At 37.9% G+C, this 14,210-nt stretch overlaps 1 protein-coding gene across 7 annotated transcripts in view; it reads right to left on the reverse strand.

Moving 5' to 3' along the window:
• The window catches only part of CSMD3 (CUB and Sushi multiple domains 3), a 2,085,767-nt gene that overhangs the window by 817,403 nt on the left and 1,254,154 nt on the right, over positions 1-14,210 (reverse strand). For all 7 annotated transcript variants that reach the window (XM_073679791.1, XM_073679790.1, XM_073679789.1 and 4 more), the window contains one exon: positions 4,327-4,443. In XM_073679791.1, the coding sequence (XP_073535892.1) occupies positions 4,327-4,443 (117 nt within the window). The remainder of the gene's footprint in view (positions 1-4,326; positions 4,444-14,210) is intronic.

Below are 14,210 nucleotides of genomic sequence, written 5' to 3' on the forward strand. Positions count from 1 at the left end.
GACCAAGAGTCACCTCTGCTTCTGAGGATAAGTTTATCCGAGTCACCAGCCTCAGAAATCACAGGTTAAGATTAGAGACCAGGTCAATGCCACACAGAGTTCTAGCCGCAGACACATCTCTACAACAACTGTTAAGAGGAGACTTTGTGCAGCAGGCCTTCATGGTAAAATAGCTGCTAGGAAACCACTGCTAAGGACAGGCAACAAGCAGAAGAGACTTGTTTGGGCTAAAGAACACAAGGAATGGACATTAGACCAGTGGAAATCTGTGCTTTGGTCTGATGAGTCCAAATTTGAGATCTTTGGTTCCAACCACTGTGTCTTTGTGCGACGCAGAAAAGGTGAACAGATGGACTCTACATGCCTGGTTCCCACCGTGAAGCATCGAGGAGGAGGTGTGATGGTGTGGGGGTGCTTTGCTGGTAACACTGTTGGGGATTTATTCAAAATTGAAGGCATACTGAACCAGCATGGCTACCACAGCATCTTGTAGCGGCATGCTATTCCATCCGGTTTCATTTAGTTGGACCATCATTTATTTTTCAACAGGACATTGACCCCAAACACACATCCAGGCTGTGCAAGGGCTATTTGACCAAGAAGGAGAGTGATGGGGTGCTACGTCTGATGACCTGACCTCCACAGTCACCAGACCTGAACCGAATCGAGATGGTTTGGGGAGAGCTGGACCGCAGAGTGAAGGCAAAAGGGCCAACAAGTGCTAAGCATCTCTGGGAACTTCTTCAAGATTGTTGGAAGACCATTTCCGGTGACTACCTCTTGAAGCTCATCAAGAGAATGCCAAGAGTATGCAAAGCAGTCATCAAAGCAAAAGGTGGCTACTTTGAAGAACCTTGAATATAAGACATATTTTCAGTTGTTTCACACTTTTTTGTTAAGTATATAATTTCACATGTGTTAATTCATAGTTTTGATGCCTTCAGTGTGAATGTACAATTTTCATAGTCATGAAAATACAGAAAAATCTTTAAATGAGAAGGTGTGTCCAAACTTTTGGTCTGTACTGTATGTGTAAGAAAAAAATTCTAAAAAAAAATGTCAGAAACATGGAGAACATTTTTATTCATTACAGCTCTTCTTATGCTAAAATCAAATTTTAACTTTAACAGTTGGAACTCTTATTACCGTAGCTTCTAGAAGTAAGATGTTTGATTCTATAGTGTTTACATAACAGCTGCAATTTCTACCCATTTCCTGATGCTTCTCGATGAGCACCGGTGGAATTAAACTTTGCCCTCTTTAGCGCTCATCACCTGCAATAGGCAATGATTTGTGATGAGGCTCATCAACAGATGGCACCTACAGCTTTAGAAGTGAGCAGCTCAAAATGAAAAGAAAGCTAAAAAACTGAGCAGGTTATAGGTTAAAATTTTGTAGGAATTAAAGTACTGGATGAAACTAGGATGTGAAAATTGCCATTTTTTCTGCTGAAGCATTCAGTAGAGAAAAATAGCCATATCTGGGAACTGAGCCAAGATCATAGGCATAGTTGAATTTGTGCATGTGCGTGAGTGTGCGTTTGAAAGGGTTGAGATTTTAAAGAGCTAGGGTGAACAAAACTAAAAATTCTATCTCAGCAAGGTTATTGTAAAGGCCTGCAACACTAGTCATATATGGAGCACAAAGTGGCTTTTTCAGGGCTTTATATGTAACAAACATGTGACCTGAACATAACTTGAACATAGTCTTCAACATATCCCTTTACCAATCTTGCGATCTACACTTTTGCAAAAGCCATTCAGTGATTCTTTTTGTCATTACGTGAATAGATAACACAGCTGTAGAGCTGAGTGAACTGAGACTAAAATTATTGTCTCAAGTATGGGTAATTGGAAATAAACAAAAGGGCTTCCTACCCCAAAATCCCCACTATATAGAAGATTTGAGGAACACAAAAAAGTTAAGCTTCATCTGATAACCATTGACTTTTTTTCATGCGTATCCGAGAAAATCGGTTCGATTACAGTATGCTAATCATACCCTTATCAAACCGCACACGCCGAGGAGCAGATGAGAATCATGCGCTGCAGCGAATGAGCACCTGCGCTGAGCTCCGTGAGTGACAGGAACCTGGTCATGAGCTCAGCGCTGGGGCCCGCTCACAGCCTTGCATCATTCTCCCCTGCTCCTCATTATGTGCGGTTGCTTCAAGACAGGTGATTATATTGTTTTTTTTTATTTTATTCTTATTTTTAAAGCTTTTGGAGACATCGGCAGCAGGATGCTGCTTTCAACATTTTCCTTTACTAGCGCTGATCACAGCACCAGCAGGGGACAATGACAATGATGAATGATCGATTTAGCAACCGGCGCTTGGGAACAGAGCTATCTGTACCACTGATTCCCTGGCGCCGGTATGTGTCACGCGGATGACACACGGATGTCATCCGTGTGTCATCAGTGTGGAACATTTTGTGGCCCGTGCAGTGGGTAAAAAACTGACATGTCAGCATATTTTGCCCACTGATACACCGCCCGTGGAAACGCACCACACATACCGGAAACACTGACGTGTGAAAGAGCCCTTACTCTGTGAAAATCAGACCGCACTCGGATGTCGTTGGAGTGCATTCTGATTTTTTTCCACAGATTCATTGACTTGCATGGCCAAGTGCGATTCAAATATCAGATCAAACTCGGACATGCTGCCATTTTTTCCACAGACAGACTCCATCTGAGGAAAAAATGAGACATGTGCAAGGCCCCATGGAATAATATTGGACCGAGTGTGATCCAATGTTTTGTCGGATCACACTCGGACCAAAAATATGGTCATCTGCATGAGCCCTAATTGTTACCAAAAAGTTGCATAACTGTTCCAAATTTTTGTTTTTCGGTGAAGCGACCAACTCTTTGGACCAAAGTTCCCTACAAGAACTGTTGCTGGTAAACATAAAGAAATGTAGTCAAGAAAGAGATAGTACAATAACGTCAATGATGCCAGTCTGTGTTTATGTGCAGAACATTAATATAATATCTAAACTTCTTTATTTCATAAATGCATATTAAAAATAGCATTCTCAATGCTGACGGTGAACCTTATAAAAAGTTTACTTCATGCTTTTAAATGTATATTTCTATCTTCTCTGGTCTCTGTCATAACTGAGATTTTTCTCTCCATGTTGAAGGCAAAGAAAACAAAGTCTAAGCAAAACGATCATTATTCTCCCAATATAGAGCCATTTCAGAATAAACCTTTTAACGCTGTCTATCAAAGACATAGGGATGATCTTGAGATAATGTAGAGAGGGAACGATGTAGGTCTAATTAAGTCTTCTTTCAATTTAACAGCTTTCACAACATGAGTGCACCTAATCAATGCAGTGCCATCAACTGCCTTGTTCTTCATGCAGCTACTTAATGCAGTGTGCAATTCTCTTAATAGAGACAAAACAACTATCCTGAGAAAGTATGCAAAGCCTGATACTTAGTAGCAAGAATGGGAAACTCTTATTCCCTCTTATGTTCTTCATAGTGATGGCTATAACAGTAACTTTGGTCTTAAGCATATACTAGCTAACAAAAATTAAAACACTGTAGACACCAATAAAACTGTAGAGGTATTTAACATTTGATGTAAAAAAAACAGGATATTCCATTCTGTCAACCTTTATAACCAAATTCCAGATTTTCAAGTTACATATGCATCTGTAGTTAATGAATATCGTTCTGACAACTTCACACTGGTATTTAATAATGGATCTACCTGCTGTATTTATAAATATCCACCTACTTAGAATTAAAAGAAGCACTCCTCTCATCAAAGTTTTTATCCTCTTAATATATTGCATTTCTCTTAATATATAGCACTGTGTACTTACAATTGCTCATTTTGCCTTTCTACCCTGTTAATTCTTCTCTTTTCCATTAAGTCTATAACATCACGTAATTAAAAACTAGCTGAATTTTGCTAAGGTCCATATAGAAAGAGGAAGTCTCTTTTCCCTGCATGAGTTATCCCTCTCTTTTTAAGTCCTGACCCAGCTGCTCCACTCCTTCTCCCCTGCCATGGACTTGTTCAGTGATGACTCATGCAGGGAAAATTTACCTCCGGTTTCTACATAGAGCTTAGAAGGATTCAGCTAGTCTTTTTTTAAATCACGTGATGTCATAGACCTAATGGAAAAGAGAAGAATTAACAGGGTAGAAAGGCAAAATGAGCAATTGTAAGTACACAGTGTTATATAACATGATGACAGCAATATATTAAGAGGATAAAAACTTTGATGGGAGCAGTGTTTCTTTAAATGAATCAAGTTTACCTGTTTGATCCTAAGTGATCGCATGCAATTTGTAATAGGTTACCTTTTCCATGAGTTACTTCTATGGTCCATGTACAATTCAAAGAGTTTGGGTAGAATTCAGGATATCCTGGAGATAGAATAGTGCCGCTGGGACCTCTTACATCTCCACCACACAATGCTATGGGGGAACAGAAAGGTAAAGATGGTTAAATAATATAGATATATGGAGCTTTATATAAGAAACACAATAAAATGATAATATATTCTGAGCCTTCACAATTGAAATTGTCATAAAACTCAAAATGTAGAAGATTTTAGACACCATGATTTAAACCAGAACGGTCATTAGATTTTACATTTCAAACCACATTCATATTAAATCATCTGTTAGATTTGATGAGACTGGTGTACTTGCTTTGAAAATACTTTTCTAATAACTACATAATTGTACATATTAAAATGAGCATTTTAGGAGTCTTGGTAAAAAGTGAGAAAGCTTATGAGTCCAAGTGTGTTCAGCCTTTGCCCATCCAGCCTGAATGGAAGCTGCAGCTTGCACTGAGCAGGGTGAGATTTCAGTATCCACAGGGAGCGGGGACATTTAGAAGCTGATAATAAGAGTGTTGTGTAATTTTTAAAATTGATTATACAATCATTATGTCATTGATGTTCATAGTTAGTACACCAGTCTCACCATATCTAAAAGATGTATTTATTAATGTATGAAGTTTGCATTTTAAAATCAGTGACATAGTCACTTTAAAATCCTTGGTATGACCAAAAGTATTTTTTGACAAAGAAAACAGTTGACTCAGACCACCAAATATTTTGTGGACAGATAAGTGGCACCAGTCCAGTATCTTACTATGGTTCTATGTAAAGTTCTAAGAATAATTTATGAATGGCTCTATTTGTATTGTAGAGTTTTCCATAATGCAAATTCACCCCCTCCCAAAAAATATAAAAATTGAGGAACTTTTTAATTTAAGCATCTTAGATATTTAGGATTAAAATCAACTTTCCTTTCGGACCACCTCTGTAAGATGAATATTTTATTTCAATCCTGCTAGAGCAAAAAAAAATCTAAAAGAAACTTTTACAAAAGATTATACAGGCATTCTGACAAGCATTGTCAAATAAGTACACCATCCCTTTCAGGTCAAAGAAATTTATTTAACCCCTTTGCAACCCTGGGATTTTCCGTTTTTGCATTTTCGTTTTTTGCTCCCATTGTTCCCAGAGCCATAGCGTTTTTATTTTTTTAATCAATATGGCCGTGTGAGGGCTTATTTTTTGCAGGACGAGTTGTACTTTTCAACGCCATTACTAGTTTTACCATACCGTGCACAGGAAAATGGGAAAAAAATCCAAGTGTGGTGAAATTGCAAAAAAAGTGCAATACCACAGATGTTTTTTTTTATTTTTTTCACCACGTTCACTGAATGCTAAAACTGACCTGCCATTCTTATTCTCCAGGTCATTACGAGTTCGTAGACACCAAACATTATTGATACCATTTTGGGGTAGATCCGATGTTTTGATCGCCCGTTATTGAATTTTATTGCAATGTTGCGGCGACCAAAAAACGTAATTCTGGCGTTTAGAATTTTTTTCTCGTTACGCCGTTTACCGATCGGATTAATTCTTTTCTTATATTGATAGATCAGGCGATTCTGAATGCGGCGATGCCAAATATGTGTATGTGGGTTTTTTTTTTTATTATTTTATTTTGAATGGGGCGAAAGGGGGGTGATTTAAACTTTTATATTTTTTTAATTTTTTTAAATATTTTTAAAAACATTTTTTTTTCACTTTTTGCTTGCTTCTATAGTCTCCATAGGAGACTAGAAGCAGCAACTGTCTGATCGCCTCTGCTACATAGAGGTGATCAGCAGATCACCTCTATCTAGCAGAAATGGTCCTGTGCTATGAGTGCCGACCACTAGGTGGCGTTCATAGCGATCAGCTCATGACAAACTCTGTAGTCTGCTGCAGACCCAGGGTTGTCATGCCCACGCATCGGTGACCCCCGATCATGTGAAGGGGTCACCGATGGGCGGGGTAAGTGACGCGCTTCCGGCGAGGCGATGTTAAATGCCGCTGTCAGAGATTGACAGCAGCATTTAACATGTTAACAGCCGCGGGTGGATCTCGATTCCACCCGCAGCTGTTGCGGGCACATGTCAGCTGTAATAATCAGCTGACATGTGCCCGGTTCAGTGCGGGCTCAGCGCCAGAGCCCTCACTGAACCGGGGTTTACAGCCTGTTGCATACAAATACGGCATAGGCTGTACAGGGGTTAATAATCCATGCAGCTTGTATTAGGAAATCTGGTGACGTAATTCACTTTAAAGTTTCTTAAGTCTATTACAGCACTGCCAGTAAGAGACCCATGACTGTTATGGAGTGGAAGCCCTGGCCATTCTTACTCTGCCCTTCACTTTTATAGAGTATATATCCATTTTTATTTCATTTGTACAACCAATTTTATAGACCATGTGCTCCAGACCTACTTGTAATGCTACTTGAGAAAAGAAATAAAAAAATCAATTGTAATATAAGTTTGGATGTGAAATGACCCTTCAAATTCTTTAGATGACTGAAGCTATCTGTGTTTACCTATCAGTAGTATTCATCCAATCACACCTCTGTGCAAACGTTACAATCTGTATAAATCCTTCGATCAATCAAAGAAGAATCTCCGCAGGTAAGTTCATCTTAACAAAAACCTCACATACAATTCAAAAGCCTCTCGCAGAAAATCATTATCGTTTCTCATGGTTTATGTAAGATGAAAAGTTGTCAAGGACTTTGTAAAAAACTTTTTTTTTTAACAACTACCTCATGTTTTCCTTTACAGTTTCAATAACAGGCACAGTATGATAGTTTTCCTGCATTACCATGGCCACTGTGTCATTGGCACCGCTCGGAAAATATAATAAAATGTTTAAGTGATGGCACCATGCCTGAATACTGTAAAAAGCAGCATGATTACATTTTCATCTGCTGAAGCAGGACATCAAAAGCACTTCACCGTTTATGAACAAAGGAGGCTACACATAAAGGGAAACTAAACATTGTCTAATCTTGAACAAAAAACTTGAGTAACGTGTTTCGAGAATGAACCAACCCCTTCTTCAGGACTTTTACAGTACAAACTGTCATGGTCTTAAAGTGCATTAGCCTCCACTAACACAGTACAAAATAAATTATACACAAATTTAGGAACTTTTCAAGTTCCTATGATTTCTTCTCCCATTATCATAGTCGATAAAATAAACCTCAATTTCTGTATGGTGCCTAGAATTATCCTATATATTGCCGCAATGACATGGCATATATAAGAAGATACTTTGAAATAATATATGCATTTTTTAGCAGTCTGCAGTATCCAACTGTATATTTTTACACAGCCACAGGTTCCAATAAAGCAAACTTTTGCCAAAAGAGTGGATTTTTTGGACTTGTTTGACATTATAACGATCTGTCTTTATATTAAAATCGATTTTCAAAGATCTTGCTTGGGCGTTATAAGCTACCATATGGGGTCCCATACTTTTGACCCTCATCACTTAGCAAGAATGGAGAAAATTTTCAATAATTGTCTCTGGCTCTAGAAAATCAGGCATATCTAGATATTATATGGACAGACCATTTGGTTTGTAATAAGAACTGAAGACTTTTCTTAGATTTCTTAGTTCTCTCACAGATTACAGCTACTCTTTGGCGGTCGTTTTATGATAAACCATACTCTATGCGGGCACTCTAACCAAAATATATTTTCTTTCATTGGGTAAATGTAGCCAGCCGTGCTATTATTTTTTGGTTGAAGAAAATGGGATCTTAGTCGTTCCATATGGCTCCATACAGACTGTTTTCGAGCTCTACTCTTTTTCAAATTTGTGTATGTTACAACAATAAGGTTGCATTCACCCAACGGAAACCACAAGAGTGTCCATTTTCTCTCTGTTGAAGTGTAAAATATAGGAATACCTTCTCTAAATTACTTAGAGACTCCCCATAGACTATGAACGTCTTGGCAGCCAACACATTATCTACGCATTGATGTTCTAAAATGTCAATGCAGTGTAAGGAGCTTGTACAAGATTGTGTAGCTGAAGGTGTAGGGAACAGACTGCCCAGAGACAAGATAGACATAGTTAATTACCATGTTTGAGATCTCAATCTCTGTAGAAACAGCAGTGAATCAGCTCCTGTGTATAAAGATTAGGAAGCACTGATCTTACTTCCTTTTTTGGACTCAGTGAACATGTGATTGCTGGGTGTAGGGAAAGAACAGAGGCTGCTAAGTCCTAGGCAATACAGTTTGCTTTGCTATGCAGGTAGGAAGTGGAAATTCCTCTGTTACTGCGGCTAATACACCATCCCAAGTTTCAGGGGAAATCAGCAATAAAAATCATGTATTAATATGTTAAAATGTCTCCCTAAAGGTCTTTTAAGACTTTATACTGTGCATAATGTGTAAATTAAATGAAAAAAATGGAGCAAAATTAAAATATAAAAAAGTATGAATACAACAAAATTTATAAATTTTATATTCTTTATATTCTTCCCCTGACATCACAAAAATAAAGAGAAGAAAAATGACTTAAAAATTAAGCTTCATGCATTTCAAAAAATAGAAGCAAGAATTATTTGAATATCCGAATAAGAAGATTTTTTTGGGGGAGTTAATAGTGCATGCAAGATAAAACCTCAAAATATGCCTGTTCAAGAACAGAGTAAAATGGAACTGTCCTCAACTATTTAGGATGTACGGGAAAGGGAAGCAGACTGCAATGTCCTATAGAGAGGGCCAATGTAAAACAAATGCACAGTCTTAAGTTGTTTTACAAATGTGTCCTTCCTTATCTTTATTTTTATTCTTAACTCAACATATCTTGAGAAGAGTGGAACTATATTACCAGTTTAAAAAAAAGCAAAACTTGATTTAGCAATACTCTCGTGAGATGTCTATGTGATATGTCTCTAAACAATTTGTATATATACATGCCATGGAACAACTCATAAAATCCCATGGCTTACAGTAAAATATATAGGCTGATGATACTCAGTTATACCTCTGTGCCCCAGACATCACCTTTTTGCTGTTCAGAATCCCAGTGTCTATCAGTCATAACATCCTTCTCATTATGCTTCCTAAAGCTCAATGTCAACAAAACTGAACTCATAATCTTTCCTCCATCTTATTCAACTCCCCTACCTGATCTATCTATCACAATAAATGATGTCATGCTTTCCCTTGAATCAGAAGTCCGCTGCCTCGGAGTAACCCTTGACTCTGTCCTTCAAACTGCACATCCAAGCTCTTATCTCCTCCTGCATCTCCAACTCAAAAATATTTCCAGGATCCGTCATTTTCACAACCTTGAATCTACTAAAATATTAGTGTATGTCCTCATCAGCTCCCACCTCGACTACTGCAGTATCCTCCTCTGTGGCCTCCCTAACACACTCACACCTCTCCAGTCAGTCTTTAATTCTGCTGCCCGACTAATCCACCTCTCTTCTTTCTACTCCTCCACTTCTTGCTTCTACAAATTCCTTCATTGGCTTCCAATTCTTCAACAATTCTAGCTCAAACTACCAACATTGACCTACAAAGTTGTCCATAATCTGTCTCCTTCCTATATCTCCGAACTAATTTTCCGATATCTTCCAACACGTAATCTCTGATCCTCTCAAGGACCTTCTTCTCTCTGCCACACTTACACATTCCACACCCAATCATCTCCAAGACTTCACCTGAGTATGCCCCATTCTCTGGAATTCTGTGCCCCAGCAGGTCCGATTATCCACCACATTCGGAACCTTCAGATGGAACCCATCTCTTCAAAAAAGCTTACAGCCTGTGACGACTCCACTGTCATCTCACCACCACCGAAGCTGCCACAAGCCCCCAACTTACTGTCTCCTTCCCCATTGTCCTGTAGACTGTAAGCCGGCAAGGACAGGGCCCTTTCTCCTCTGTACCAGTCCATCATTGTTAGCTTGTTCATTGTAATTTATATTTGTATTTTGTGTATAATCCCTTCTTATGTACTGTTCTGCACCATGGAATCAATGGTGCTCTAAAAGTAACTAATAATAATAGTTTTAATAATAATATATATATGGACATCCAATGGTTGTGGTGATCATTGCTGCTTGCTTTGCTAGCATGTTAAAATATTTTATGGAAATTTTTGATGATACATTTGATTTGGTAGCCAAACTTAAAAAAAAAAAGCATGGATGCATCTGTACTATCCGAGTCAACGTGTGAAATATGAACTTATATGCCTATACAGCAGCAAAACCCATTGCCTTCCTTTAGAGGTATATTTGGAAAATCTTACCCATATATACCTTCAGACAAAAGATTTTGATGCTTTATGTAGAGATTTTTTTTTATAGAGCTTAAAATTATATTATATATCTTGACAGAATGTTTGAAATTATCTAGAACAAAAAAGCGAAACCATCTCCTTAAATGATTTTTTCAGGTTGTGCTTTTAAAATTTAGGATTTAATACCATTTAAACATAATTACAAAAAAAAAATTAATTGAAGGATTACCATTTAAAAATAAAATGCATAAAAAATACCACATTAACTGAAAATCTAAATTTTAGGGTAGCTTCAGGACACCAGACAGACATTTAGAAAATACTTGCATTAAAGCTCTACAGATTGAACGTTAGTTTTGCAGGAATCATTTCTGAAAATATATATTTTTTCAGCCTCAGAATTTTTTTCCACTTTAATGAGTTTGTGTCCACAGTAGTCACATTACTTATTGCAAAATATAGTTGGAAATTTGACAGAAATTATTCCAACATTAGAATTCATATCAGTCATGAAACCACAAAACTGTCAGTCAGTTACAATGCTTTTTGTCATTATATGTATTTTTTTCCTTGCTTCCTGGACCTCTGCTCAGCTCACTTCACTGACTTGGCAGTTTCACTAAGCGTCAACTAAAAAGCCTTTTTTTTTACTCCAGCACATCAAAAATTCATGAAACATCCGTAACAAACTTTATGAATGTAATGCCTTTGCTTACTGTCCAATATTTTACCAAACATTGTGCAGTAGAGGAGAATGGCAGCCAAATAATAAGGCAAAAAGGTAGAAAATAATAGGGTTACAAGGGGTTGTATGAGTTAAAAAGAAAATTTTAATGCACTCTTGTGCATATGGGAGTGTAAAATAAATGTGTCATCAGAATAACATGTCATTTCTATATTTAAGGAAATACATCGATAGGCTCAACCCTACTAAGTTGTCTATATGTGCATGTAGGTCATAGAAAGGTGAATAAAATAATTCCTTGATATCTGTGGTCTGATGTTTTATTCCAGAGAAATCTATCTTTTTCTTAATATGTAAATGAGCTTTTAGATCTATGGGCCGGACATAGATCTCCCCGAGAATCTGCCTTCAAAGTTTATTTTAAAAGTATGGGGGCATTGCCAGTGTGAGACATATAAATCAGGAGCAGACTGTCACTTATTACATGTCTCACGCTGGTGATACCGACTTTCTTTTAAAATAAGCTCTGAAGGCAGATTTCAGGGAAAATCTGTGTCCGGCCCATAGATCTTAACAGCTCATTTACATATTAAGAAAAATGGTTATTACTCTATAATAAGATATCGAATCACAGATATAAAGGCATAATTTTATTAAACTTTCTATGACCTGCATTCCCATGTAGACGGCTCAGGAGCGCTAATCTAACTGATAAAATCTTGCAATTTTCTGGAAACTAAATCTAACAGTTTAAACCTTCCTGTCCTGAAGAGGTGACTTCTCTGCAAATAGGATATTATTGATAGGTAGCACCTATTTATATTAGACACAGCTCACCTCCTCCCTCTCCCTTCTAATAGCCTCTTTACACACGTGACCTATCATGCCAGAGAGCTTTTCAATAGATATTAAAGGGAACCAGTTATCAGGATATTATACCCCTTACTAATCAGGTGTGTAAAGGCTTATTAAATGCTTACATTGTCTGTAGAATCAGATTTTGGACGTTTTAGAGAAATCCAACATTTTAAGAGTAATTGTGATGTGACAGAGTCACAGGTATTATATGCGAGGGGAGGTATCTGTCACTCAGGATGCTCTCCTATATGAACTGAGACCTACTGAATTTCTGCCAGCATGTTATATGCTGGGGGTTAACTCTTTTAAAGGTTGTGGTTTTATGGGAATGATGTAGAGATGGGAGGGAAGTCATTCCCCATTCCTCCACCTCAGGGTGTGGCTGAGCAAGCTTTAAAATGTTCAGTCCTGTTTTTTTCTCTGTGTTGTGTTTGGAGATGCAAGGTCTCCAGACTGGACAGCCATAGCTCAGGAAGGAGCTAGAGGCTGGACATAACCTGTGTGGGCGAACCACACACACACATATGGACTGTGATATTGTTTATCTTTTGTTTTGTTGTTTTGCCAGTAAGGCAGTGTTTATTTCTTCTGGAGTTGCAGGGCTTTATGCCATATAATAAAACCTGCAGAGAAAACCCGGTTCCTGAGTCTACTTCCGGAAGGCCAGGCGAGTCGTCCTACCACAGTGGATTTAATTTTTATTTCTTAAATCAATAGCACTTATGAAAATAAGTAATTTTATAATAAATCTTATCAGAAAAATATACTTCTTTCTCTTCCTGCATTGATCTTTTTCTTTCAATTCATGTGCAAAATTTGTAAAATCTGTATTCAGTGAAAACACATGTTTCCATTACTAAGATAGGAGATGAAATTTGATGCATTTAAAATTCTATGGAGAGCCAAGGAAGAGGAGCTAGAGGGAGACAAAAAAATTCTGCTGTAAGTTCTCCTGAAATGACAGCCACAGTTTTCTACAGAACTTTATGAGCACCAACTGCTATCTTAGTAATAAGAAAATCTGCATTCATTGAAGCTACATTTTACCTGTGATCTAAGAATTTTGAGAATGAATGATAAGTCCTGGAGGAGAAAGAATCAGATTTTTCCTGTGAAATATATTACAAAATAATCTTATTTTCACGTGTACTATGGATTAATTTAAAAACAAAATAGTAATTTCTCTTTAAGTTTTAGCCACAAGTGCAAAGGGGAATGAACAGCAATTACAGCTCCCCAGCCTATTTCCATATACACCGCCTGCTGCTGGTCCTTGATAGACAGGTCACCAATATCTCAGTGACCTGATTTCCTTGCCCAAGATTTTGTGCAGGTGCCGATATAGCCTGAAGTGTTCTCCTAAGACCTTCTTCACACGTCCGTGTTGCACGTATGTGTTGTATCCATCGTTTTCATGGATACCACACATACCCATTATAACCTATGCTACTGTGCACATCTACGTGTTTTTACACGGACCGTGTTTCTGTGCAAAACGCAAGGAGACATGTCTGCTTTTTCCGGCAGAACAGATGACAACAAGGGTCAACAAAGAGCTATAGGTCTGTGAAAAACATGTGCAGCACACGGATGGCATCAGTGTACAATCTGTGTGCTGTCCATGTTTAACATTGCAAAGTATAGGAGAAACTTTCATTTCTTTCTTTCTCCATACTGGAAAAATAATGATGGTAAAAATGGACTCACTGATGAAATTGGTACCAATTTTTTAAGTACATGTTTTATACAGATGTGTGAAGGGGGCCTAAGAGATAGTGGCTCATGTATAGAGATGAGCGAACATGTTCGGAAAAAATTATTTATTTTCAAATTCAGCATGAACATTGCTGACTTGGATTCGTGTTCCGTTTCCAGAGCATTTAACGCAAAAGTCAGTCCAAACATGAACGTCCATTGTTTCCTATGCTGTCATCAACGTGACAGTGCGGGAAACAGGGGCTTTAATCAGTGGTAACATAGTTACCACCGGTCACAGCGCTGTGGGATCACGCTGTCAGATGTCAGCATGATCCCTAAGCTGTGACAGTGAC

The sequence above is a fragment of the Phyllobates terribilis genome, unplaced genomic scaffold, assembly GCF_046119375.1.
Source record: "Phyllobates terribilis strain yellow unplaced genomic scaffold, ASM4611937v1 Scaffold_4__5_contigs__length_816908805, whole genome shotgun sequence".
NCBI classification, from domain to species: Eukaryota; Metazoa; Chordata; class Amphibia; order Anura; family Dendrobatidae; genus Phyllobates; species Phyllobates terribilis.